General features: G+C 38.0%; 1 protein-coding gene across 3 annotated transcripts; it reads right to left on the minus strand.

Moving 5' to 3' along the window:
• Positions 1-736: 736 nt before the first annotated feature.
• Positions 737-27562, minus strand: LOC117307010 (telomere repeats-binding bouquet formation protein 1-like). 3 transcript variants are annotated; one of them, XM_033791634.1, is made up of 21 exons: positions 27252-27562; positions 25027-25143; positions 23379-23504; positions 22797-22928; positions 21885-21945; positions 20948-21087; positions 19711-19833; positions 18234-18392; positions 17944-18075; positions 17278-17403; positions 14835-15031; positions 14280-14414; positions 13638-13692; positions 10439-10635; positions 9881-10015; positions 8997-9051; positions 8153-8206; positions 7472-7621; positions 6114-6280; positions 3912-4109; positions 737-1544 (listed from the first exon to the last, which is right to left on the minus strand). In XM_033791634.1, exons 1-21 carry the CDS (start codon positions 27310-27312, stop codon positions 1491-1493), a joined length of 2574 nt encoding a protein of 857 aa, XP_033647525.1. In that variant the 5' UTR covers positions 27313-27562; the 3' UTR covers positions 737-1490. The 3 variants fall into 3 exon arrangements, with proteins under 3 accessions (XP_033647525.1, XP_033647524.1, XP_033647526.1); XM_033791633.1 differs by having other exon boundaries at positions 737-1573; XM_033791635.1 differs by lacking the exon at positions 7472-7621 and having other exon boundaries at positions 737-1573.
• Between the last annotated feature and the right edge of the window lie 132 nt (positions 27563-27694).

A 27694-nucleotide genomic window follows, 5' to 3' on the forward strand; every position in this document is an offset into this window, starting at 1 on the left:
TATTAATATTTTCAATAACTTTGAGAAGATAACACTGTACTTTTACAGAAACCAATGTTTCAACAAATAAAGAGATCTTTGCTTAGAAGTTATTAAAAATGATTAGATCAATGAATACAAACAAACTAATCAAACCTTTAAAATGCAATTAGTTTACAAACAAAATCAGTTTGAATTTAACTTAACTGTAATTTAGAAATATAATATATTATGAAAGCTTTATTTTTAATTTATCTTAAAAAATTTCTGGTTTTAGGGCAGATATTTGAATGGTGACGTCGTGTTCAATATGGTCTATTCTGCCACCCAATCTTTCTTCAGACCAGGGATTAGAGTACTTTTAATCCAACAGATCCAATTATCATTACGAATGATTGTGTACCTATTTGACACCCATCTAGAAATACCGTAATTTCCTGCAGATAAGACACTCGGCGAACAAGACACGGGACCCCAAATCATGGGAAAAAATATTTAACGTCCAACGTATAAGGTGCACCGCCAGACATGATGCAACATGACAACTAATGCTCGCTTGCTGTATCACAATTTTGTATTACTTTAGTATGATCCCATTCATAATAATGCACTGCAATTTTGTTATCACGATGATAAAGAAACATCGCTTCTACTTTGTTACGTTTTTTCAACTTTGTTTTAATTTTGTAACATTTATTTTTAATATTACTAGCGGGCAGCAGCATGGCAGTGATAGCTCTTTGGTCTAATCGTTTGTCAAAGCTTAATTATCCTGGAAGAAATAAAGGTATTATTTTACATTCATAAATACCTCAGACAGTTTTGCTATTCCTATTGGTGGAGAATGCATCACGTGGGGGTGTTTAAACGGTTGATAATAACCAGCCTGAACTGTTCATAACCAGGGTTTTTTACGCTGTCGGTGAGTTGGCCGCGCTGCTGTTTAAGAACTCATCACTACCCTTTTATTCCCTTAGTATAAATGAACTCAATCTTTATCAGACCAGGGGTTTCGAGAGACAAGATGCAGTGATTTTTGTTTACCTTTGAGAGTCAGATTACCTTTGAGAGTCGGATAAGTCGCGTCTTATCCGCATGCAATTACGGCATGTAAATTTCCAGAAGATTGCAGGGCTTGGAGCTCATAAAGTTCACTGGTGTAGAATATATTTAACAAGACCAGAGTCATAATGAGTCACACCTTTCTACAAAGCTCAATATCTAACTGTTTTCCTTTAGATACTCAATTGAATGGAAAAAAAATATTTAAAAGACTTCCTCCAAGTCAAAACTTGAACATCATGCATGTTGTTTTACATACACAGTGAGGTACTATCATTCAAACGAGGAGAAAAAAAAGGGGAAAAAAAATCTCAAACATTGTTCGGTCACAAGTTTACTGAATTTAATCCGAATGCTAAAATAAATGGCCTCGGGCCTGTGGCCTGTTTAAAAATATGCGTTGCTATCCTTTGGTAACTCTGAAGGGATCTCAACGACGCCATGTAGAGTCAATGCTCTGCTTCCCTTTTTTGCCTGAAGGTGATGGAGTCTTCTTGCTCGGTCTGCTTACTCCAACAGAATTCGTACTAGCCTTAAAACGAATAAATGAAACAAACTTGGGTGGAACACAAACTCACCACTGTCCCTAACAACAATTTGTTAATGTCACACCTCTTCGAGGACCACAAACCTCACTAGGTTGCATATTATATCAAAATACACAAAGTTTCAAACTCTGGCGTTACCACAAAGCCCATGTGACTGTATCTTTACCATGCCAAGTTTCAAATCATAATCATGTACATGTCATTACTGCGTCATTACTGCGAACCATACTAGATTGTATCTCCACCATGCAAAGTTCCAAATCCTACTCATGTACATGGTGTCACTGTAAACCATACAAAATTGCATCTCCACCATGCAACGTTTCAAGTCCTACTTATGTACATGGTGTCACTGCGAACCATACTAGATTGTATCTCCACCATGCAAAGTTCCAAATCCTACTCATGTACATGGTGTTACTGCAAACCTTAGGTGCCTTGTCAACACCTCCAAGCCGTTCCATTCCGCGTGCATTCTGCAGAAGTCCACAAATTGTACATGGTGTCACTGTAAACCATACAAAATTGCATCTCCACCATGCAACGTTTCAAATCCTACTCATGTACATGGTGTTACTGCAAACCTTAGGTGCCTTGTCAACACCTCCAAGCCGTTCCATTCCGCGTGCATTCTGCAGAAGTCCACAAATTTTTGTAACAAAACAGATCCACGGCCAGGTCGGCTCATTTACTTGTCAATAAACATGAATATTCCGGCGGCTCCGCAAAGCGACTGGTCGGCTATTACGAGGACAAGTTTATTTAAACATCCATAGCATGATTACCAAAGCGGCTCTGCGGACTTGCTGACCAGCGGAACCGCTGAGTAACGCAGGTGGTGAACAATGGCTTTACTTCTGTAGAGCAAAATGCGAAGTGAGGGTGGATGTGTTACTAAAAGCCATTTTTTCAATGTGTGATTTTTAAGACTGGTCATCACATGACCTGTCTAGCTGGATGTTTAAGCTGATCTGACTCTGTTCTGTATACATGCACATAAATTGTAACTATGTTAAGCCATGGGTCCTAGCTCCTAGCATGGTTCAGCTAGCTCTATAGCAATTTAAAACATCATTTCTCTGTGATTACAATAATCACGCCGTGTTTCATAGTGTCTCGCCAACAAACTTGACTTCCTAAACAATGAATCGTAGCCTACTCCCATTACCATGCATCGATCACATTATCAATGACCCATCCACAGTGTATTGTGCAAAAAGACCGCTAACTGCAGTTCATCCTAAATAAAATTAAAAAACACCAAATGCTTATGGCCAATGTGTAACGTGTTATCCATTGTGTACATGCACAAATGTTTTAGTTCGGCCTCTGGCTGAGAAAACCGTCTTTTTTTTAACTGTGAATAAACCATTTCAAATCAAATCAAATCAGAAAATTGAAATGCAGCAACAACAACAAAAGCGCAAAATTGATACAATATTAAACTTGCATGAATTTGAGTGGCAAATATTTGACATCAAGTAAAACTTGACTTTTTTAAATTTTTAGTAAGCAATTTATTTGGTGATGATTACTCATAAAGTGGTGAACGTTATGCTTTTCAAAAATACAAGCCAGTTCTGTACCTCTTGAATGCCTGTTGGTCTGATGTCTTTTTTAGATATCAGTGGCATCCAGAATGATTTTACAACTGCAATAATAACAGGGATGCTTCTTGCAAGCATTGGTAAGCATTGGATGCCTCTGGAATGTTGAGTTTCAAAGTTGCCGGTTTGGTTGACTATAGTGTTTAAACATGTAGCGGGCGATTAACACATGAGCAGGAGGGTCAGCTGGCACACCCAACATGCATGGTGTAATGGTCTTGTCAGTGCGGCCTGTCTGCTTCCAGGACAATGGTATTCACGAGTTGAAAAAGTATTATTCTGGGGAGAGCAAGGCCGGTCCGTGTCCAAGCCGCTGATATTCATGACCTGAAAACTTATAACTTGTTTATTCATGAGACTTATTGTTATACCAACAACAGAGCCCGGCATGGATAGCTCATTAAACTTCGCCGTGCTTCAACGCACATGGCCTTTCTTCAGCAGACTGTCCAAGGTCCTCAGCAACGGTGGTATTTGCTGTCCAGCCCGCGACTTGTCTGTGGAGGAACGCTCGGGAGGTCTTGACAAGGCGCCTTACTACATTGTATTCTAGCCATACTAAGTTTCAAATCCAGTTTACGAATTGAGTATCAAAAACTAAACCAGTCGGGTCACATTGCCAAATCCGTTGACTAGCACACAAACATTTTATGCGACAAAAGGAAGGCTACCCTAAAATGCAAAAAGTATACATTGCCATAACATATCTACATACCTGCATCTTTCTGTACTTGTCTTTAAGGTCCACACAGGTCCGTCCTGGTAGAAACTCGTAGCTCCAGAGAATGCTGTTCCAATTCTTGCCTTTCTTGGCAACACCATGCTTGAGATTCATAACTTCCTCTTCTGTGAAGTTTTGACGCTTTCGTCTTGTTGGAGTACATGTGGATGATGAGGGTGATGACCATTTTGGCTATTGACAAAAATGAGTTTTAATCAATAAACTGCAATGAATCTCCCAACCAGAAATGCAAGATTTTTTAAAGTCCTTAAATTCTGGTCCTCCACTTGTGTCAACCTTTGCACAGGCCTATTGCAAAGCAATTAGTAAAAAGTGAACATTTACGGTCAATATTAGGACTTTTCATTTGCGCAAAACAATGGATTCCCATTCTAAATGTTGACAAAACAACATTAGGGCTAAGTAGCTCAACAAGCAGAGCGCCACTATGCTAAAACAGAGGTTGCTTTTTTCAACCTAAAAATAAACATTTACCCAGTTTCCCTGGTGGTTTACTGCTTGATATTTAAAATAAAAAGTTCATCCCCCGTAATGTGATCCCTGTGCTGCCACTTCCCAGGCTGTATTAAGACTTGGGTGTGATCCCTAGCAGTTACAGGCTTCTGACTGGCTTACAAAGCAAATATATTGACCATAGGTAGTTGCAAAGTAGCCCTGGCGGTCTTACACTTTGTATTATCCTATTCCTACAGTCCTGGATATCAGGGTCTATTTCTGGGGCGAAAAAAATTCAAAGCTTCATAACTCAAATCTTACCTGCAAGAAGCCACTAATTTCAACAGATTCACATTCCATGGCAACATACACTTCTGCGGTGGGTTTTGGTGGCCATATATTCTTAACAAATACGTCATTTTTGTAAAAAATAATGCAGTTCCCAGCGTTAAAGAATTCCTGTTTTTTATCGTATTCTCACAGTCTGCAGTCATCATGTCTGCAGTGCGTACGCAAAACGCACGCATGAATATATTACGATGAGTGTGCGTGTTAATGCTGTGCAGTCAAGATACAGTGACCAAGAATTAAGCGCGTCTTGCAACTTACGTCTTGCACGCGGATGTATACAAGTACGCACGGCAGCATGACTGTGAGAATGCGATCAAAATGGGAATTTTGTAACATTGGGAGCTGCATTATTTCACAAAAATTATGGATTTGTGAGGAATATATGACCACTAAAACCCACCGCAAAAAAATGTATGCTGCCATGGAATGTGAATCTGTTGAGATTAGTGGCTTCTTGCAGATAAGATTTGAGTTATGAAGCTTTGAAAATTTCCCGCCCCAGAAACGGGCCCTATTATGTAGGACTCTGTATCTGTGCGCAGAGGAAGAGTCCTATATAGGGGCAAGTTAGTTGGTAGAGTGCTGGAACAAATATCTGGATAAGCAGGTTCAAAACCCACTCTAGTAAATTTTGCTTTATTCAACCCAAAATTGAATTTGACAGGAAACTTACACACACACATAAATAAAAAAACAGGGAACAAATACAAAACTTCTCAAGTTGTACAAATTTCAATTAATGTTATGTTATAAGTGATGCCTCTGAATTTGTTTCCACAAAGAAGTGTAGGTTAAAACACCATTCATAAATACCCCAGTTTCTTTACTCCTATTTGTGGAGAGCGCGTCACATGGGTGTGCAAAAACCTTTTGTAAATGCACACTGGTGCTCTGTTTATGCACACTGAGCTGGCTTCCGCATGTCGGGCGCCCAAGATTATCACGGGGAACGTGCAAATCATAGCTATCAGCGCGTAATCTAAGCGCGCGCGTGTACACACAACCCACGCGCATCGAACAGATTCTTCACAAAGATTTGGAAAAAAATATTTCAAACCTCGAATTTTCAATTGTTAAAGTGTCTATAACTGTATTTGTTTCTGTTTTTTAACAAAAGGGCATTTATGAATGGGAATAAAAGAGTAGTGATTCGTTCTTCAACGTCCGTTTAAAACCTTGCAGGGTTGTCGCCGTGCGATAAAGGCCCTCGCCTTATCACACAACCGCCGACCCTGCCGGCTTTAAACGTACATTAAAGAACTCATCGCTACCCTTTTATTCCCTTAATAATATTATAAGATTTATTGATAAAAACATGCCCTGAAGTAAGAATGTGTTTAGCCATCAGAAGGTTTGACAAACGAAAATAAATCTAAAAAATATTCTCACAGCTTCTTGCTTGCATCGCCTTTCTAAGCTCTTGTGTAAAGTAGGGGTGGTGGCATGTGGGCATCGTTTAGTTCTTGAAGCAGTACGAACTCTTCTTGACAAGGAAGTGCACGTAGAAGTTGTATCTGCAGAGGTGTTTGCCTTACTTTCAGGGGAGGAATCTAAACCTAAACAAATAACAAGGAAATAAACAAACAACTTGTTTAAAATTAACATGTTGTCTGTAGCACTAACTACATCATTTTGACTCAAAATATCTGGCTGTCATCAAGCCAACGCTCCACCACTTATTGTGCTAAACTGCACGAGTCGGACAGTCAGTAAATACACAAATAAACATTAATCTTGAACACGTAGTACATGCTCATATTTATGCGCTAATATATATATTAGTGAATTTTGACACGGTGTCCAAGATCCAGGATTTTTACCCTTCTTTGTTTTTAGCATTAGGTTACACATCAATTAACAGGAATCATGTTGAGAAAAATACTAATATTTATCATATTATTTATTACAGTTGTATGGTATAAGAATCGGACCCAATATAAAAATTTGAGTTAAGACTACAGAGAATGAAATGGTTTGCCTATTCCTTGAAATCTCTTACAGTAAATTGTGACAGGTTCTACAAAAATGAGTCGCTTGACGCACAACTCACTCTCCAGTACAGGGCTGTTGAGTGATGGGAGGGTGAAATGCTTCTTTAGGGTCTATATTTTCACATTTTCTGGAAAAAAGACTTTGTTTTTGATCAATAAAGGTATATAAAAAATGTACTTTCTTTCATCCCCTATACATCAATTGTAACATAATTTTTTTAACCAAATATCACACAAGTGTGTAAGATATGTCAAAATGAAGCTTGTTGTATGATCTTTTCAGCGATGTGTAAAACCCAATAAGTCAATTGTACCCCTTGTGACTCATTTTTACAGAGCCCATCACAAATTTGATTCACAGTCAGACCCGATTGATATTGGAGTTTGTTGTCTTCCATTTTGTCCTAATATGTATAGACCCATTGCACAACTCGAAGCACACTTGTTCGCGCATCTCTTTGGGGTCAAAACATGCACAAAAGGATGGTACACATGTTTACACGCCCATTGGTGCGTAAACACGAGTACCATCCTTTGGAGCATGTTTTGACCCAAAGAGACTTAGTGTCTATATTCTCCTGAATACGAGCAGAGAATGTTGTTCGAAACATCATGACCAAACTGGCTCTTTTCAGAGCCAACACTCCCTCAAAAGAGATTTTACACATGGTTGTACCCGCAAGCCTACTATTTATTTTTATACTCATAGTTACTGTTAGGATGCGCTTTGCAATTGTGCAATTGGTCTATACTCACTGTGTTTCTGAATCAACCGTCCTCGTTGTACTTCTTTTTGTATCCTTCTCTGGAGGTCTTGATGTTCAAAGCATGTGTGTATACTCTTCTCAAGAGTGTATATGTAGTTCTGACTGTGCAACAATGGTCCGTTGACAGGCGGGGCACAGCCTGCTCAAAAGGAACACACAGCTTTAGTTTCTTCATTTGCTCATGGAGGGGAGAAATATATTAGAAAATTTACAGGCTCCGGGCCTACTAAGATGGGAATCTAACCCAGGAAATCCATCTTCCAGAGAGCCGCTACACCATCAAGTTGTAAGTGGCCAGTTTGAATTCTGTAACTGGGCACCAAGAACAATTTAATGCTGTAGATGTCATAATAGCTATTGTGACAAGAACATTATTATTTTGTTTTTTCTTTTACATTGATGTGTATTACAGACCTGAAATATTAAGGGGGTAAAGTCATTTTCATTTAGCAAAGGGCACTTGAATTCCATCGGAAAATCTTAAAAGTCTATGAAAAACTGTTGTATGGGCACCAAGGCCACGACCAAGACCAGGGACAATAAAAGCCAAGGCCTCCAAGTGATTCCATGTCTTTTAATATGCCCTGAATTAGAGATCAAGAAGGTTTAAGTTAGTAATAACGGTTAGAACAAATCACAGTTCAATAAGTGTTGTAAGCTTTATACAAACCTGGGCATTCTGGTAAGGGGTTGAGAATCACTGAACAATTTGCAGACCTTTTACCTTAAGAATGATAAAATAATCAAAGTACAAGGTCATTATGAGGCATTCAACTTTGGGTCCTATTTTTCATGGCTCAGTACGTGCTAGGCTTACCACACCAGGAAGGAAATTTCAAGGGGGCAAGGCCTTTTTCCTTTAGCAAAGGGCACTTGAATTCAAATCACTTTGAGAGCCACTGATTATAAAATTATGCTTTGAAGTGACGTAACTTCACTGGAAGTTTGTGTAATCTTCGGCTGAGTCAACTCCGAAACTAGTCTCGAGTAAGAAGATGCATTATGAACTGAATGCTTCCGTTAAAAACTGTCATTGCTTCGATGAGCTGGCAAATCCCGACGTTGACGAGAAGGATTTCCACTTGTGTAATATCAACAAGTTGGACTCTTGGTTTAAAAAGCTATATCTGAGGCAGTGAAACTGATAGGTTGTATCGATTGTATGACTCTCGCTATCCAACTCCATCTCGTTGTGTTCGGGATTTTGTGTGAAGTTAGGCAACCTTCTTGAATGCCTTGGGAACCTGTCTTAATTGTGTGACAGGTGCTGTAGGGACTCTGAACATGATGTTTTTCCAAGTCAATGCGGACTTGTCATCTTTATTCTGACTCTTCATTTTATTTGGTCCTGCTGATCTGACCCAACCAGTAGTTTGGTTAACCCTACGTAACTTTTCGGAAGAACTACTTGCGCCACAAATTAGAATTGCAAAATGCTTTATTTACAGTTTGATACATGGACTGCTGGCTGTTGATTTGTTTCTTTTCTTGGTCAGCTGGGATTGAATGCTTACCTTGGTTGCTGACAGAACCGCACTGTTCGGAGGGCATCTCATCAGGTACAGGGTCCTGCAATGAAAAGTGTTTCAAAGTGTCACAAACACAAACAGCTAGCTAATGTTTTCAAGGCAAAACATACTTTTGTTATTTGGAATCTTTTGTTTAAACCTAACTAAATTAAGGCCTAGATCTATAATAATATAATATAACCCGTAGAATTCTGAGGGAACCCAAGACCAATCAACAAACTAAGTCTGCAGTTGATATGCAAAGTCCATCTCAAGTTAACAAAAAAAGAAAAAATTGTTGTTTTAGCCGCAATGAGCTCGACATTGTGACCAAAGGGGTTCAAGAACCGCAGGCTTCTGGGGGGAATCCAATGAGCAATTCACACATCAAGTTTTAAGTAGACATTTCAGTTATAATTCGAGTTATAATTTGCATGCACCCACACACACAAGCTTGTATACGCCTGCAACCGTGGACCTGCCAATATTGTCCCTCTTTTGTTTATACCTTAACTTTTTTGCAACAGCGCCCATTGGTTTTGTACACATTTTCCAAATCTGGACCTTTCCTGAACCTGTGGACCCTTTTGTCATTTTTTGTTATTGGTCCCTGGTTTGAATGTGTATACCTATTACACACACAAACCTTTTTTAATTTGTACTATATGGTCAGTGCCATTAGTTGGATGCAAAAAAACCAATAAAATAACACCAAATGTGACAGAATGGTCAAAATATTGTCAGCATTTCACAAATCTGGCAAAATTTAACTTAAAAAATAGTATAAGCTGTTGCAAACTGCTTACCAGCCAAAAGGACCTATAGTATAAATGCAAACAATAATAAATTGGCTGACGTTTTGACCTTTAACTGAAAGATTTGATTTTCACCTCTTGAAGCTGCTGCACTCCTAACTCTCTGAAAGACTCTGCATTTGAAACCTGGGAGTGGGAGGATGGTCTGAGCTTCTTGGAGTTCGTTGTCTTCACTTTAGCTGTGTGAACTACATCAACAGATGTACAAGTCTAAAATGATATCAATACATGAAAAGAGAACTTAAAAAGGAAACTGCAAGAGTGGTTTTCAATAGGTCTATCTATATTTGCGGTTGACGATCTTCCCTTTCCATTACAACCCAATTTCTTACTCTTCACATTGCCGTAACCAAACCATAATAGGGTTTGCCCCTTTTAAGTGACTTGCCAGCAGGACCATTCACCTTGTAATTTCACTGGTCTGTTATCTTGTTGCCTTTTCACTTGTCCATACTTCACATTTTTTAATAGGGATGCTTTCCAACACTGATATCCTGCCAGACCAGTTAGTGAGAAGTGTGACTGGCCCTTTGGGGTTTCAGCTAGCATTTGGCCACTGAACCACTGTTGAAAGTTCACTCACATGTTGTAACACCTTAATGAGCTTCAATCAATAATTACAGGAAGGCCTACCTTTTTCTGTTCAAGAATTTGAACTCCGCAGATCCGGTCTTTTTTTGTCCATGTTGGCCCGTTATTCTTTTCGCTGAACACAGCCTCCCCCAACATATGTTGGCTTAGTCTCACATTATTTCTTTTTTCGGTCTTCTTTTTCTTTGGGGTCAACACTTTAGATCTTTCGGTATGGCACTCCTCTTCCAAACACGAAACTACAGAAATGGAAAATATCACTTAATTGCAGGCTATCACAGGTTTTTCAAAGTTGTTTTGGGGTGGGAATATCACTGTATACCCATCAGCCAGTGTCTTAGCCAGGAATTTGGAAAGTGGGAGTGCAAACTGAATAAGTGGGAGTGCAACCTAAAATCACTACAAAAAAATAGAAACGTGTGCGTAGCACACAACACGACCGCGCAGCGCCAAGTCTGTCTCACACCCCCCCCCCCCCTCTTCTTAAGGGCCCTGGAAGCATTTCTGGTACCTATTTCTGTTACAAGTAAACTATTTTGATTAAATTTTTGGGTTTTTTTCAACTCGAAAATGAGAGGCTTTAAAGCACAGATATTATAAAGGTGATCGACGTCCACTATACATAATTAAACTCTATAAAATGTGTCTGGGTCAATAGGCCAGTTCAAAGCAGTTACTTGGACCATGGAGCTGCGCTTGGACCCATTTAGCCTGAAATGGTTCAAAAGCGATCAAATAATGCAGTACAAGTTTGCTGTCAACAAAATATTTTTTGGCATGTGTTACTCTTGACACAAAATTTTGCTTAAAGACTAAACAAAAATGGAGAGGTATTGAAGAAGTTCAGAGTTATCATTTACTAATGTTAATTTTCTATCCATTCTTGTCCATTCGATTTCAGAACTATAGGCCTAAGGTCAAGAAGCTGATAATAGTTTTTGTATTTAATTTAAACAAATCAATTAATTAATGTAAAATAATGATTCACACAAGTATTTGCAACCAATCAAAATGCCAAGAGTGATTTACATGTACCATAATTGTTTGCTTAAATGTAAACTGACTGATCATGGTAATTAATATTTTCCTTTGTAATGTTTAGGTTTGTAACGTTTAAGTCTTATAGGTTGTTTAATTGTTGAAACTGGGTCAAAGGCAATTTGTAAACAGTCTGCGGAGAATAAAGAACAAACAGTTACGAAAGACAGTGCCATTTAAGTAGTTCCACTGGTCAAAAAACGTACCATGCATTGAAAAATACATTTGGGAGGTCTATCCCCCCCTACAGCAAAACCGACTTGAGATTTGAAAAGAAACATGAACCAGTTTTTGAACCTTTCGAGCGGAAAATAAACATCGTTTTGTCAACTGCATTAACACCCAAAAGATGCAAACATTGAAATCCAAAAAAGTCTCGATGTTTCAAACAAACTCTACAACGAACAAACGATGTGCCCTTGAATTTCTAGAAGGAAAAAAGATCGTCATGTTTGCCGCCGTCGAGTTGGGAAAAACTGCGGAACCAATCTACAAAGCAACTGCAGAATGTATGCGGTAAAAGGTGCACTGCGCCGCGTGTTACTCAGTTACCGATACTGACGTCATAGTAGAAAAATCCAGAGCGCGATAGTTTGTAGGATCGTGGAGATAAGATTGGTACCTAAAATAATCTGAACGAAAACGCGTGTGAATTCGCCTCTATCATACCACGCGTGCATGGAGTTCATGCTGCCTGCTGATGACGGTCGATGACGACGACTGACTGTTAAAACGAAGTCTGCCTGTCTCGCTTGCGTTGTGTAATTTGCACGTGCGTTGTGTAATGTGTGGTTTGTGCGTTGTGTGGTCGCAATGTGGTCAGCGTGTTCGAGGCAACTTCGAGTGATTGTTTTATGGTTGCGTCGTTGAAATTTTGATTCAAAAGGAAGAAGGAAATCTGGTAAAACCAAATCTAATTTTACTCACTGCTGTTTAAACTGTTCAACAACAACAAAATAATAAAAGAAGTTCAGTAATTTTCACTGAAATTATTAGACAGCACGGCTTCACCCAAGCCGTGCATAAAAATTTTGCCCGTGTTTTCAGCCCAACTGGCCGTGCTAACACGGCGTGCACGGCTCGCTAGCTAACACGTTGCCATCAGCTAACAGTTGTATGGCTTCTGATTGGCTTATATGGTTAAAGTCACAAAGGCTCAATGGGTGTTCAACATGTGGGCCTCCACCCATATCTACAATACACACTCAGCATTCACGAAAGGAAGTAGACTCTGAAACCTTCTTAGAAGTTTTTTTTATGACACTGAACAGGCTGGTCACTGTAGGATTTGAAACTCTGCGTGGTGGAATTACAATCAAGTGAGGTTCATAAAGAAACCAAGTAGTATAGGCCTCCATAATCTCTCTTAATGAGTTGTGGTGAATCTGTGGATTGAGAACTCAGCAGTTTCAATTTGGATGTTCTGATCGTCATTGTAAATCCATACTGCGCCTTGAACACCCAGCAGGGTGGATATGTGCGCATTACAAGTCTTATTATTATTATTATTATTATTATTATTATTATTATTATTATTATTATACTGATCAATCTGTTGAGCTTTCGAAACACTGGTTTTTCTCAGATTCACCAAACTCATATGGAGAGATAATGTATATGGTAGTGTCTCAACCTTCTAGGAATGCCTTGGGAACCTGTCTTAATTGTGTGACAGGTGCTGTAGGGACTCTGAAAATGACTTCTTTCCAAGTCAATGCTGACTTTTCATCTTTATTCTGACTCTTCTTTTTATTTGGTCCTGCTGATCTGACACAACCAGTAGTTTGGTTAACCCTAAAGTAACTTTTTGGAAGAACATCTTGCGCCACTTTGTACAAATTAGGATTCCCTAATGCTCTATTTACAGTTTCATTAATGAGTGTTGAGTGTTTTTAATGGATGTGGGGGTTTTCTGGTTTTTTTCACCCCTTTAATTTTCTTTGTCCTTTTTGAAAATCCTATTTTGTAGTTTTTGTGTGCTTGGATCTAGTGTTTATTAAATGAATGTGCAATGTTTTACTGTGCAAATTTGTATCTTTAGTGCACTTCCGTAGATTGTTATTAGCTGGGATCCATGGGAGATCAGTGAGTTTTTCTCACTCAAAGGATTTCCCAGGATAAACAAGAAATAAATAAAATAAATGTACTGCTGGCTGTTGATTTGTTTTGTTTTCTTGGTCAGCTGGGATTAAATGCTTCATACCTTGGTTGCTAACAGAACCGCACTGTTCGGAGGGCATCTCATCGGGTACAGGGTCCTGCAATGAAAAGTGTTTCAAAGTGTCACAAACACAAACAGCTAGCTAATGTTTTCAAGGCAAAACATACTTTTGTTATTTGGAATTGTTTTTTGTTTTTTTTTCACCCGAACTAAATCTAGGCCTAGATATATAATAATATAATATTACCTGTAGAAATTTTATTTTATTTTTAACAGTGGTGTAGCTTTTTTGTGATATCACTGAAAAATTTGCAGCGATCATGTCCACAAAGAAAGAATAATCTATAAATTTTAATAATAATAAACAAAAGCCAAGCACCCATCCATGAAACGTGCTCCTGGGTGCTGATTAATTTTTAAAAAAACACACACATCAAAATACATACAGGTATAAAATAAAACCTTAGAACCAATGGAAAAAATACAACAAAAAAACAATAAAATAACACCAAATGTGACAAAATGGTAAAAATATTGTCAGCATTTCACAAATCTGGCAACAATTTTACTTAGAAAATAGAATGAGCTGTTGCAAACTGCTTACCAGCCAAAAGGATAGTATAAATGCACACAATAATAAATTGGCTGACGTTTTGACCTTTAACTGAAAGATTTGATTTTCACCTCTTGAAGCTGCTGCACTCCTATCTCTCTGAAAGACTCTGCATTTGAAACCTGGGAGTGGGAGGATGGTCTGAGCTTCTTGGAATTTGTTGTCTTCACTTTAGCTGTGTGAACTACATCAACAGATGTACAAGTCTAAAATGATATCAATACATGAAAAGAGTTATAAGCTCAGTTACATTTAGAACTTAAAAAGGAAACTGCAAGAGTGGTTTTCAATAGGTCTATCTATATTTGCGGTTGACGATCTTCCCTTTCCATTACAACCCAATTTCTTACTCTTCACATTGCCGTAACCAAACCATAATAGGGTTTGCCCCTTTTAAGTGACTTGCCAGCAGGACCATTCAGCTTGTAATTTCACTGGTCCGTCATCTTGTCACCTTTTTCTTTCATTATTATCTCGCAAGTTCGATGACAGATTGAGCTCAAATTTTCACAGGTTTGTTATTTTATGCATATAGATACACAAACTGTGAAGGCTAGTCTTTGACAATTACCAATAGTGTCCACTGCCTTTAAGGAACTTCAATCAATTATTACAGGAAGGCCTACCTTTTCCTGATCAAGAATTTGAACTCCGCAGATCCCGTCTCTATTTGTCTGTGTAGGCCCGTTAATCTTTTTGCTGACCACTGCCTCCTCCAGCATACTTCTACTAAGTCTCACAATATTTCTCTTCTCAGTCTTCTTTTTCATTGATGTCAACACTTCAGATCTTTTGGTCTGGCACTCCTCTTCCAAACGCGAAACTACAGAAATGGAAAATATCACTTAAATTACAGGCTATCACAAGTTTTGTACAGTTGTTTTGGGGTTGGAATATCACTGTATACACATCAGCTAACTGTTGTATGGCTTCTGATTGGCACCCCCCCCCCACCTCCCCCCTCCCTCCCCAGAACAAAGATACTGACAAAATGGAGACACCACCAAGAGCTAGATAGCTGTTGGTAGTTGGTAGAGGGCCAGCCATTATTTATTTCGGAGGTCGTGGGTTCAAATCCCGCTCTTGTCAATTTTATTTTTGAAAGATATTTATCACTTGGATTTGTCATTGAGCTGTATAAAGATGTGTGCAGGAAGTGCATGCTCTGTGGTTTTCTTTGTACACATGTGATGTCCCATGGTGACATGGTGAACACCACATCACTGTTAGACATGACACAAGTCTGTTCAGCTCAAAAGGTACAAGTAGGTACTTAACAGGAATCATTGGTATTGCCCCATGCCAAAGTGTGTGGGTAACCATGTGTAACCAGCAGCCTATTATCCTAGATTACAGTTATCCTGATGGGGTCAACATATGACCACAGTTAAATGGGGCTTGTAATTGGCTTGTTAGAATCCAATTAGCAGATTATTCCCCTTAGAGTGCTTAAGGGATAATCTCTGACAGTTAAAGTCACAAAGGCTCAATGGGTGTTCAACATGTGGGCCTCCACCCATATCTACAATACACACTCACGCATTCATGAAAGGAAGTAGACTCTGAAACCTTCTTAGAAGTTTTTTTTATGACACTGAACAGACTGGTCACTGTCCGGATTTGAAACTCTGCATGGTGGAATTACAATCAAGTGAGGTTTGTAAAGAAACCAAGTAGGCCTACATTATCTCTCTTAATGAGTTGCGGTGATTCTGTGGTTTGAGAACTGGATGTTCTGATCATTGTTTAAAATCCATACTGATCATCTTGTTGAACTTTTGAAACACAGGTTCTTCTGAGAACCACCACAACTCATATGGAGAGATTATATGGCGTCTCCAAACCTCACAAGACTGATGTCCAATGAGCCCTGCCATTCCTCCACCATAGATTCACTTCCTTGCTCATTTTGGGGCAACAACACATGGCCCCTTGCATGTGCATGCAATCAAAGAAGGTACTCTTAGTGTACAAAATGAAGCAGGGGTCGATTTCACAAAGAGTTAGGACTAGAGATATACAAATTGCATGGATAGTCCTAAGTTAGGACGAGTAACTAGTCCTAACTCGAGATAAGACTAGTCCTAACTCTTTGTGAAATCCACCCCAGGGCTTACAAATTGCTCTAATTTTGAAGCCTAGAAATGTATGTTTTCTTTTATAAAATAAGCATATACAATCCTTACAAATAACCACCAGTTAGCTGATGTAAAAAATCTAAAAAACCCAAATGTCTTTCCATGATTGAAGAAGTTAAGAGCTAGCCGAAATTCTTAATTTTAAGCAGGAATGAAGTTTGGTGAACTGGTATTACCTGCAAAGTTGCCAACATTTGCATGTTGTTATCAGTGAGATTGTGTACAACAGTCAAGGAAATATTTAAAATTACATTCAACATAGTAGGGGAAAGGTCTACACAATCCGTGAGTTTTTAAAATTTGTGTCTTCAGAACGTGGAAAGATTGGTTGCTTTTCAAAGAGCTTTCTTCAGAATCAAGGAGAGTTGGCAGCTCTGTGGATGAATGGTGTAATTACCAATGATACAATGCAGTATGGAGTAAGTTTGGGCGAAATCTTGATTTAATAAAAAATTGTGATACCATTTCCTAAACGATTACCGTATTGGCTTGATCTTTTGTTAATCAAATTATCGGCAAATTGTGGTTTTGATCATGGTTTTGTATCATGATGTCTTCCCTAATTGAGACGTCTTGCAACCATAAAGGGCTGTTTCAACTCATGTGCATTATGGATGCTTAGTAGCTAGCTAGAGAGGAATTGGTGGGATCTCGCTAAATATGCACACATGTAAGAACAGTCATGCGCAGTAGACACTTTAAAAGACACTTTATGTTTGTGTAACTGAAAACCCCAGGTTTTCACACCCGACAGATCCATACCTCGATTTATTAAATTTTTTGTTTTAAAATTTGGCATTGTAAGACATCGGATTTTTAGACTTCAATTATAAATCGTGATATAATCAAAAATTGCAATATTTTGTTGGCGGTACATTGTGGGATATAAAAAGCACTGCGCCCAAGCTTAGCATGGAGACCGGTATCTTACCAATGTCTGCACAGGAACTGAGGAGATACATAGCCGCCTTGTTAAACTCTTCGTCCTTGTTTTTACTCATAATCTGAATGAGTAAGCCCAGGCCTTCATTCTCCAACAACTGCCTCTGGCTCCTTTCTGTAAGTTAACACATTTCACCACCAGACATCACAGAAATCTTAAAAAAATTATCAGTCTATCAAAATAGCCAATGGAACTCTCGGAACAGCAACTTGGTTTCTAGTCCAAACACCCCTGGTTTGTTTACATTGTTTGATTGGGTCGATATCATAAAGTCTTTGGAGATCTTTTAAAAACTTATGGCTAGTCCTCAGTTAGAACAAGTAACTCCTCCTCACTCGAGATCACAACTCTTTGTGAAATTTACTCCAGGTAGCAAATCAGGGCTCGTTTTTACAAACCACTAAGAAGACCAAACCACTAAGAAGACCACTTAAGAAGAGTTGTTAATATAACCTTAGTAATTTGTGTTGTGACATATGCTTAAGACATTTATTTAAAAAACATAATAGCCTAAGATGGAAAGTTTGTCTGTACATACAGTTGTCATTAATGGAAACATCAATCCTTTAACCCTTAAGTAGAACATATTTGGGGGAAAAAGCACCCACTAAGGTTCAATATTTAGTATGGGTTTTGCCACCATAGGTTTCTTACCGCATTTTTCTGTGAGGCGACCCAAGGTTAGAATGATGTTCACCTTGTACTCCGTATCTATGACACTCATCCCCAAAAGCTGAAGCAATAGCGGTATGACATTAAGGTTCACAAGTCTTGCGTGGTTTTGCTCTAGGAGAAAGAGAACAATAACATCTGAATTAATTGTCGTTTAACTGATTGGTCTAAATGTGGGGAAGTAAAGGCGCTGCAAATTAACGTGAAAGCATCATAAGGCTTAGGCTTATAACTGCAAACAAGGATAACAAAAATGAAGATTTTATATTTACCACAGCCCGTGATGCACGAGACGAACAGGTTTGCTAACTGTAATGCAGCCAACACATAGTCATGATGTGGATTCGTCAAGAGATTCACAATGACACCTTTCAGAAGACTAACCAGGACCTCAATGCCACCAATGATACCAAACCTGACCTGGTTACACACTGGGGTTTAAAATAATACAGTCAATATATCATTATTGTGATCAACAGCACCAATTCATCCCATGATGGAATGGGACAAATGGCACATTATCATCTTGCTTGATACAGCCCCAGTTGTAGTCAATAAGCCATTTGTGAGTTAGTCTTGAATAATGTCTGGTACAATGACAATTGCTTAATTACAATGTACCACTCACATTTGAAGTCCTCAGACTATAGAGTAGGTTGCTATGTCATATGATTAGGGGCAAGCTTTTGCGTAGTCGCGTAAGAGAAGGTGAACACTACACAATTCTGAATGAATGTGTATGGCACAATGGTACCAGGGTTTGCTTATCTGGAAGTTGCTATACAAAAGCTTGCCCCTTATCATGTGACATACATGTAGCAACTGTCTTTATAGTCTGAGGAATTCAAATTTAAGAGGTAACTTGTGATTATAAGCATGTCATTTTACCAGACATTATTCAAATCTAACAAGCAAATGGCTTATTGATAATGATGACTAAATCATCCAAGTTGCATCACTTTGGTATATTTGAGTTTAATAGTTTTAGAGTTTGACGTTTCGACAAAATCGAGAAAGACTCAGATAGGGTAAAAAGTTACCAGCTATTATAAATATGTTAGGCCAAAATTATACCCAAGATTTAAAAACAAATTAAACAGAGGTTGAGAAACGCAGTTAATAACGAGAATGATAATAAATAAAAGATTGTGGGGTGTTGTGGCCGTGCAGTTAAGTGCACCAAATTCAAGCTCTGCTGATTCTGTTCAGCAGAGAGTGGGTTCGAAACTCGGTCGTGACACTTGTGTCCCTGAGCAAGACACTTAACTATTATTGCTTCTCTCCACCCAGGGGTAAATGGGGACCTGTGAGGGCAGAGATGGTTCTTGTGATTGATTAAGCCGAGTAGCACTAACATGTGCCTATTCTACATTTTGGGAATCAAAATGTACAAAAAGAATTGACTCCCGAAATGGTGGAAATGGTAAACGGGTATTGTGCAGCAGTACGTTCCACGCTGTGCAAGGGTCAACACAAGAACATCACCATTGGAGCACACTACAACATATATTGAGAATAATGCATCCAGACCCAATTGACAGGAGATGACGGGTAAAGATGGTATAACATGTCAATAAAACGTAGAGCTGACGTGAGCTGCAACCTGGCAAAATAATATCAAATTCATCGAAAAGAAACTACTACTAAGCCCAACTGAGTGAAGAAAACAGACAGTTTGATGAAGCTGTTTTCAATGTTTGATTATAAACTAATTCTAAGGAGAAAGCTGATGTCTTTGATAGTTCTTACCACTGTTTGCAACACTTAATGACAGGTATGAGGATGTTTGCCGAATGATCGTTGGATCCTTTGTCTGGTTAAGAAGGGCAACAGCAGTTGGGAATGTCATTGCACATAGCTGCTGATTTTCATCTGAAAAGAAGCCAATGATGGGCATGTTATTGTGAAAGTCATTAAATTTGTCATATTATCTTTAATTTGTGTAATTTTTGAGGAAATACCAAGCCTATCTAGGACTTATTGTCATGGTTTGATTTGGGGTTGAATATGTGCATGCAACTCAGTTATTATCAATTAAAAAGGATAGAGATAAAGAAATGGACAAGTGGCGAACAAGTCTATGCCTACAGGCTTTGTTCAATAATTTGCTATGTAACAAACGGGTCATAGATTCGAAAGTACTCCAAAAATGAATGACCCAAAAACTTATTATACTAGGTGAAAAGTGCTGCAGCTGTTGATGAACTATTTTGAGAAAGGATTCCCTTTGAAGAAATACAGAATGGACAATTTTTTACCCCAAACCATTTCAATCTGAGAAAGAAGTAATGCATGAACCGCTCTCAAATTTCTTGGTGTTTGTGTCCATCTCCAAATGATGCGGCTAGAGAAGCGGCAAGTACCTACTCTCACCTTACTAAACGTGGATAGGTTTGACGTTCGTGTGAAAACACTGTGAAATTTTTTCACTGTTTTCTCAACAATTATACACTGAATTCAACTGAACTTAGACCTATGGCATTTATTGTATCTTTCTTTCAAAAAACACCTGAATCTTTGGCTGTACCTTTATTATCTAGTTCAAAAAGTATTAACCTTGCATTTAAAAAAATTTAATTTTTTGCTGAATGAAATGACAAAGACACATCCACTTCTCTATATTCGTTATTGCAAGACTGAAAAGTTGATTATTTTAAAACTCTCATTATTGATATGAGCAGCGCCAGTCACACAGGCCCTGATAACAAGAATGAAAATGATAATTATACAAATGCACGCCTTCGATTGGTTAAAATGCTCCACGCAGAATACGCCCACGCTAATTCAACCAATCGAGGGCATGCATTTGTATCGTTATCGTTTTCGTTCTCGTTATCGGGGCCTGTGTGACGTGGCCTTAAGTCTCAGTGTAAAATCAACTGTGAATTTGGTGAATGTTTTCAACCATGCCAAGAAAACAGCACATAGTCTTGAGTAAGATTAACAAAGAGGCAACCATGTTCATCTAAAACCGAATATTTCATACCATTTTGAGGGTTATTGACACAACCGCTCAAAGCGCTTGTGACACAGGTCCACAGTTCAAGCTGATCATCTTTGGTCTGAGTCTTCATCTGACCCATCTGACCTGGTAATCTTGTAGAATCAGCTGAGGGATGAAACATCCTGTATGTGGAAATTATAGATCAAGTCAGTCAGTTTGAAAAGATTACTGTATAACCCAAGAAAAAAACGGCAGAGTAAAGATCTTTTTAAAGTGAAATATATCTCATCTCTAAATTATATAGACAAATCCAACAAAAAGAGAACCAGATCAATCTTACTTAAAGTGTTTAGGCATCATTCATGTCTGCAATCATCATCATACACCCTCATATTCTGCAGGCATGAAATTACTTAGGCAACAACAAAGGCCTCTGTTGCTCCTGGGCCTAATTTCATATTAAACTGCTAAGCACAAAAATTTGCTTAGCATGAAATTTCCTTGACAAAAACAGGCTTACCAACCAATCTTCCATTTCTTGAATATTGATTGTTACTGGTATTCAGCTGTTGTTTGCTTATTTCCTAAAAGTCACATGGAAATTTTGTTGAAATCCTGTTTTTATCGAGAGGAAGAAATTTCATTTAAGCAAATTGTTGTGCTAAGCATCTCTATGAAACTTGACCTTGGTGCCTCTCCAAACGTTTCATATCAATTTTGAGCTTGTACCATGGCAGTGCCTTTTGCAAAATGAAAGTGGTCTTTCCCTCTCACAGATGAAATTCCAGACCTGATTTTGTGTACACTTTTTGTAATCAACATGTCTGGAAAATTAATATGAACTTTACTTTATAAATGATGGTACAGTAGAAATGGGTCAACACTTGCAGCCAGTTGCAGCCGATTTGTTACAAGACAATTTTGGACCACATGGCTTTTTTAACAATAGATTCCCTTAATAAAATTATATAATGCCTACCGAAACAGTGTTAAGATTGTATGCAAACACTTTGTTGTCCTTGCGAGATTTTGTCCTTCACCTGAAATACAAAACAAATAACAATTTAACCGTGAATGAACTAGTCTATAATTTATAGCCATATTTTCGGATTATTAAAAAAAAAAATTGTTTTTAATATTTGTCGTCTCTATAAAATAAAATGCACTTAAAGGCAGTGGACACTATTGGTAATTACTCAAAATAATTATCAGCATAAAACCTCACTTGGTAATGAGTAATGGGGAGAGGTTGATGGTATAAAACAATGTGAGAAATGGTTCCATCTGAAGTGACGTAATTTTTGAGACAAATTTGATTTCGAGAGATCAAGCATCTGAAAGCACACAACTTCGTGTGGCAAGGTGGTTTTTTTTCGTTTCATTATTATCGCGCAACTTCGATGACCGATTGAGTTCAAATTTTCACAGGTTTGTTATTTTATGCATACGTTGAGAACTTGAGATACACCAAGTGAGAAGACTGGTCTTTGACAATTACCAATAGTGTCCACTGTCTTTAAAGTGCTCTTTGTCCCCTTTTTGGACAAAAGTTTGTGAACAGAATATGTCTCCTCTCTGTAAAAAGTTTATGCACATTAATTTATCAACTGCACGACTTTGATAACAGGCTTAGTACCAGGAGCTAAGCTAAGGAACAATTTCCACATCAAAACTTACTCCTTACACTCGGACAACCTGCAAAAGCCAGATCAAGACTCATCACTTTAATAATCAACACAAACTTATTTACAATCATTTTTGGCCTTTTGCTTTTTGTTCACTCCAGCATTAGGAAACTGGAATGATGCTCTCTCTACGAATGCCCGGTGATTGATTGATTATACCCCTAACATCAATCATATCCCATTAGTTCAATATATTGTCACATTACCATTGTTAGTCACCAGACAGAGAACGAGATAAGCTGCCACTCTCTTCAAGTTGTTACTGCTATCGGTGGAGCTTAACTGGCAGTAAAGAAACTTGAATACTGCTTTTGTACAGAGTCTCTTTTGAGAGAATACTACAACCAAAAAGAGAACAAAATGTACACCAATCAGTTGTTAGATCTTAATATCAGGCATGAAATTTGGCCCATTTTATCAAGTACAAGGCTGACTTTCATTTACACAAAGTGTATGCTTTATTAGACATTTAAGGCTATTTAATCACAGTTTTTCAGAATTTTCCCACAAACAAACAAATAAACCAGAAATGCCTTCTTCATTTAGGTGTTTTTTTTAATAACTGCACACTCTATTTCTTAATGTTTTTAGATTGAAGAGTATCTGGTAACACTGAGTTTCTTGTATGGATGAGAACACTAAAACAAAATTGTCATTTATCAAGGTCTTATCAAATCCTCTTTTTGTTCAATTTGTCTTTTTGTAAGAACACTTCCAATTTGGTCACCAGGCAAGGATTTGTGTCTGTTTTACTAAAATAAAACATAAATTCTATGTTTGACATTTACCATTTTTCTCACAAGCGCATCCAAGCATATACATAGCAGCAATCTTCACTGCATCTTTTCCTGTTGTAAGCAGGTCCAAGACAAAGTTTATGGCTCCCGTCTCTCTACAAATCTCCTGTGCCTCCTCTGCAGGACCAAAGAAAATTACATGAATTTCAGTTGTCATTAAAAGGTAAAATTCATTCACTTCAAATCCTTTCATCTTTGATCGATGACAGCAGCAATCTTCAACAAAAGTATATTTCTTTCTGTTGTTGGGCAGATCCATGGAAAGTAAACATCAGTTGAAAAAATTCAAAAGGCGACAGATGAGACATAATTTTGTAGCTAATTTTATGAATTTAATTAAAATATTGTAATAAAATATAATCTGTTACTAAAAACATATTCAGCAGCTCAACTGTTATTTTCAACTGAAAAATACTTGAAAAGTGAAATTTGCTCAAAAATTAGTCCAAGATTAAAACCCTCCTACTGATAGTGATACACCATTCAAAACCATTCAAAATCACTATTGTTTACAACCCCATCGTTTTTGTACACACATGGCAGTACCATTTAAGCAGTTGTGATGATAAGCGGTACTTCCACTCAAAACTATTTGGCACTACACTGTACCATTGTGCATTACTGTAGTGCCTATGACCATAGAGAAAGGACCACCCCATGGGCAGACTGATCAACCCATCCCTGGTGTAACTCAAAGTCATGACATAGTTGGATCATCCATGTACCACTTAAAGCAATCCTCATAGTACTCTGTACCAGCTAGACCACAGTGCAAAACCATCCATTTGAATGCTTTCAAATTGTGTATCAACCTGTTTAAAAAATTAAAAGGCACCAAGTGTAGGAGGATTTTTTAAATAGTGTTTGTTTTGGATTTGTACCTATTTGAAGTTTGCTATTGGTCATGAGTCAAATTTTGATGAATGTAAAAAAAGTATTGGTTCAAGAAATATCACTCTCAGCATTTTACTTTTTCAGAGACCTGAAACTTAGTTCTTGTAAAGGGTGGCTAGAACATTGTTTTCCTATAGTAGAGGACACATCTATAAACATTTATTTTGTAACATTTCAAGGCCCAACATGCACAATTTTTTTGCTGGAAAACTACCCTTTGAACTACTTTCTTCCCAAAAAATTCCCAATTTTGGACCATCATCAGCCCTAAATAAAAATGGGTATCAGAGGTAAGCTTAAAAGTAGAGCCATAGATTTGTTTGTTTGTTTTTTGTTCAATGTAAATGCCTGTTTATTGGCAAAATTATACGTGGAAAGGGACAATAAAAGTTTCAGCTGAAGACAGTGTCAAAAAACTGTAATGGTATTTTCAAAACAACATTGAATGTTTAGCGAGGTAAGACTACTAACCACATCTCTGGTAGCAGCATTATAAAAAAATTGGCCACCCAACCCTTACAAAACTGAGAAGCGATTCATGCATGAACCTATTCTCAGTTTCAAATATTTGAGGTGAAAATTATCAAAAACATATTACGTTTTCAAAATAGTTCAAACTATCAATAGTGCTTTGTACAGAGTGCATTTAATGTCGGCCTATAATAGTTTTTAACAATTAGTGTTTAACAATCTATGACACTACCTTTAATCAGGTGATGTGAATTTTAACTTAGAAATTGCTTACCTGATCCAGAACACATATTAGCAATGGTGAACAGAGTGTCCCTCTGTACTTCAACATCATTCTCATGACATTGGAGACAATCTAAGAGGAGTTTTAGGTCTGTCCTAGTCTCAGTCGCTGCAACATTAAACAAAATTGGGGGTACAAAAATCAAAGTGAGTTAGAATTTCAAAGCAGGCTGTTCTGTCACTTAAGGTCCCAAACAGATCTTGTGCTGCTTGTTTAAAACACTTTGATTTTCTCTTTGATTTTTACCTTAGTTAGATCTTCAAAAATCTGAATAGGCCTAAAGGGGGAAAAACAAAGATCTATAATTGAACTTTGGTACATTTTATGATATAGAGCTGTACCCTATTGCACATGGAGTATGGTAACATAAGATTATGAAAATTCTGACAATTTAACAAAAAGGACTACAGGCTTTACCAGTCCTTCACTTATAAAAGTGGTAAATAGTACTACAAATGCAGAGTTTTGTGGGCAAAAAAGCTATGGAACACCTATAGGTATTTCACCAGATTTGGACTCAAAATGAATACAAGGATAGACTCCTCGATGGAAATTATGGACGTGCCAAGGTAAATTTTTGTGCAAGGCAAGGAAGGGGTCAGACAATAATATTATATCATCATCATCATAAAGTCGGCTCTTGTCTGACTGCAACAAAAGAAAGTCAAACATCACGATCTCCCATGGCTGTCCTGATCTCAGCTGCAGATATTAACTCTATTTAACGACGCAACTGGTCCACATAGGTTAGCGTCTGCCCACCTCGAGAGGCTACTCCATGCATGGAGGTAGAAAGTTCTACCTCCATGCTCCATGAATGGGTTCCCAGAGAATGAGTTGGCTTGCAGATATCTCTGGGTGTCAGATGCAGTGACCAGCCAATCATAGAGGTCTGAGCCCATTAGTTGTAGAAGTTGTAGAGATCTTTGCCAGGTTACCATAGAGCACCGTGTTGCTGACTTTGTCTCTACAGAACAATTCACGTCTAAAGCCATCCTCAGCATGTGAGTGTAACATCCATCAAGTTGAGCCTCTTTTGCATTTTAGTAACTGTCCATGCCTCAGATTCAGAGCCATTGAGTAGGATGGACTCCACGGATAATGTGAGAACGCACATAGGAAGTCTTCTCTCACAGCAACGATAGTGCCTTCCTTGGTGTTGATTTTCATATTCAGTTGATCTGCTGGCCAATCTTTATGCACATGCTTTTTACACTGTGGAGCTTGTGCCTTTTGCATCAAATCCAAGACCAAAGCGATGTCTTCTGCAAAGTCCGCCTCTCCTACAGCACTCACCCGTCTGCTTTGCCTTCCAGCCCTTAGTGAGAGAGTGAAACCTAATTGTAGTAGCTTCTCCCTCCCCTTGATTGCTCGCATCGAACGTAGTCTACGGCTATGACAAGTAAATAGGGTGCAAGTATTTCACCCTGAATTGCAGCACACCGGCCGTGATCTCAAAAGATGTTCAACGCCATCTGATCTGGGCTCAGCACCCTGAGCATAGGCCTACACATCGCTGAAGTGATTGCCTGAACTATACGGGCTTGGAATTGTTGAATTTTTATGAACATTACTGGTCTGAAATGGGGGAAAACGGATTGTTATGAAGTGTGTGTGCTTCAAGGGGGGTGGGGTGTTTTACTTTCATGCCAATATGATATGATATCTCTGGATTCTATAGTATAGTAGTAGATGGGCCTAAGCTAATGCCTTTTATTTAGGACAAAAATGTATATAAATTTGTTAGGTAGTAATTGAATAATATTTTTGATTTATTTTGGACGCCATAGGCCCTACTAGCTTATGAATATTCAATAAAATACCAATAACCAATGAAAGGTGTGAAAACATGACGCTGCTCCAATGTCGTGCAGCGGACTGTGTCTCGCAACGTAAAACCAAAACTTTAAAAATTTCAACACACCATGAAGTGTAAGTGTTATTGTTAAAAATTGGATAGATGATTTGAAAAAAGAAAATCAGTTTTTGAATGTGAACAATTTTCCTGTTGGTGTTATCCTACTGAAAACACATGACACCAGGAATGTACTAAGTTAACTGACACGACAGTTCGTGTTTTTTTACAAACCCTTTCATCCATGTCTTTACATTAACAACATCACTCTAGTTAAAAAAATTACTTGAATAGTCTTGTTATAGTCAGGATAGTCCACGTCTTTAGTTAACTATAGTCTGATAATGTAATTCTTACTTACTTTTTTCTTCTAGTTCTAAATCTACCATGTCTACGTCGTCATCATCACTGGCGCTGGCCATGTTTTCTTTTTGTTGGGTTGGAAGTAAAAAAAATACAGAAATCTTGTGTTGGCAAGTTCAACCTTAAAAAAGTTGTTTAAACCGTTCCGAAACTTTCTACGATGTGTCACTCAAGAAAACATTGCACAGAACATCAGCAGCACACCACAGCCGGAGACAGGAATAAGTTTGCATGCCCGAAATGCAAACAATTTGTCGTTTTTTTATTTATCTGCTGCAAAAAAACATTATCCTGCTGTCACACTTCTCGTGCGCGCAGACGACCAAGAGAGTTAGCCTCGCTCACTATTAGAAAAATATATTGTGTAGTTTTTTATCTAATGTTGTTTGTGTGTTTTCTTAAATTAAAAAAATAATATAATTGAGTGATACAAATGTTTTT

The sequence above is a fragment of the Asterias rubens genome, chromosome 2 (assembly GCF_902459465.1).
Source record: "Asterias rubens chromosome 2, eAstRub1.3, whole genome shotgun sequence".
Classification (NCBI taxonomy): Eukaryota; Metazoa; Echinodermata; class Asteroidea; order Forcipulatida; family Asteriidae; genus Asterias; species Asterias rubens.

What these genes read in the sequence shown, in the direction of transcription:
- LOC117307010 (XM_033791633.1), bottom strand. Translation starts at nt 27,312, where the DNA reads ATGGCCAGCGCCAGTGATGATGACGACGTAGACATGGTAGATTTAGAA. An exon ending in ATGCGCTTGTGAGAAAAATG is followed by an intron (nt 22,929 to 23,378) that starts GTAAATGTCAAA and finishes TTTTGGTTGTAG; the next exon opens with TATTCTCTCAAAAGAGACTC. An exon ending in CTGTCTGGTGACTAACAATG is followed by an intron (nt 21,946 to 22,796) that starts GTAATGTGACAA and finishes TTTGTATTTCAG; the next exon opens with GTGAAGGACAAAATCTCGCA.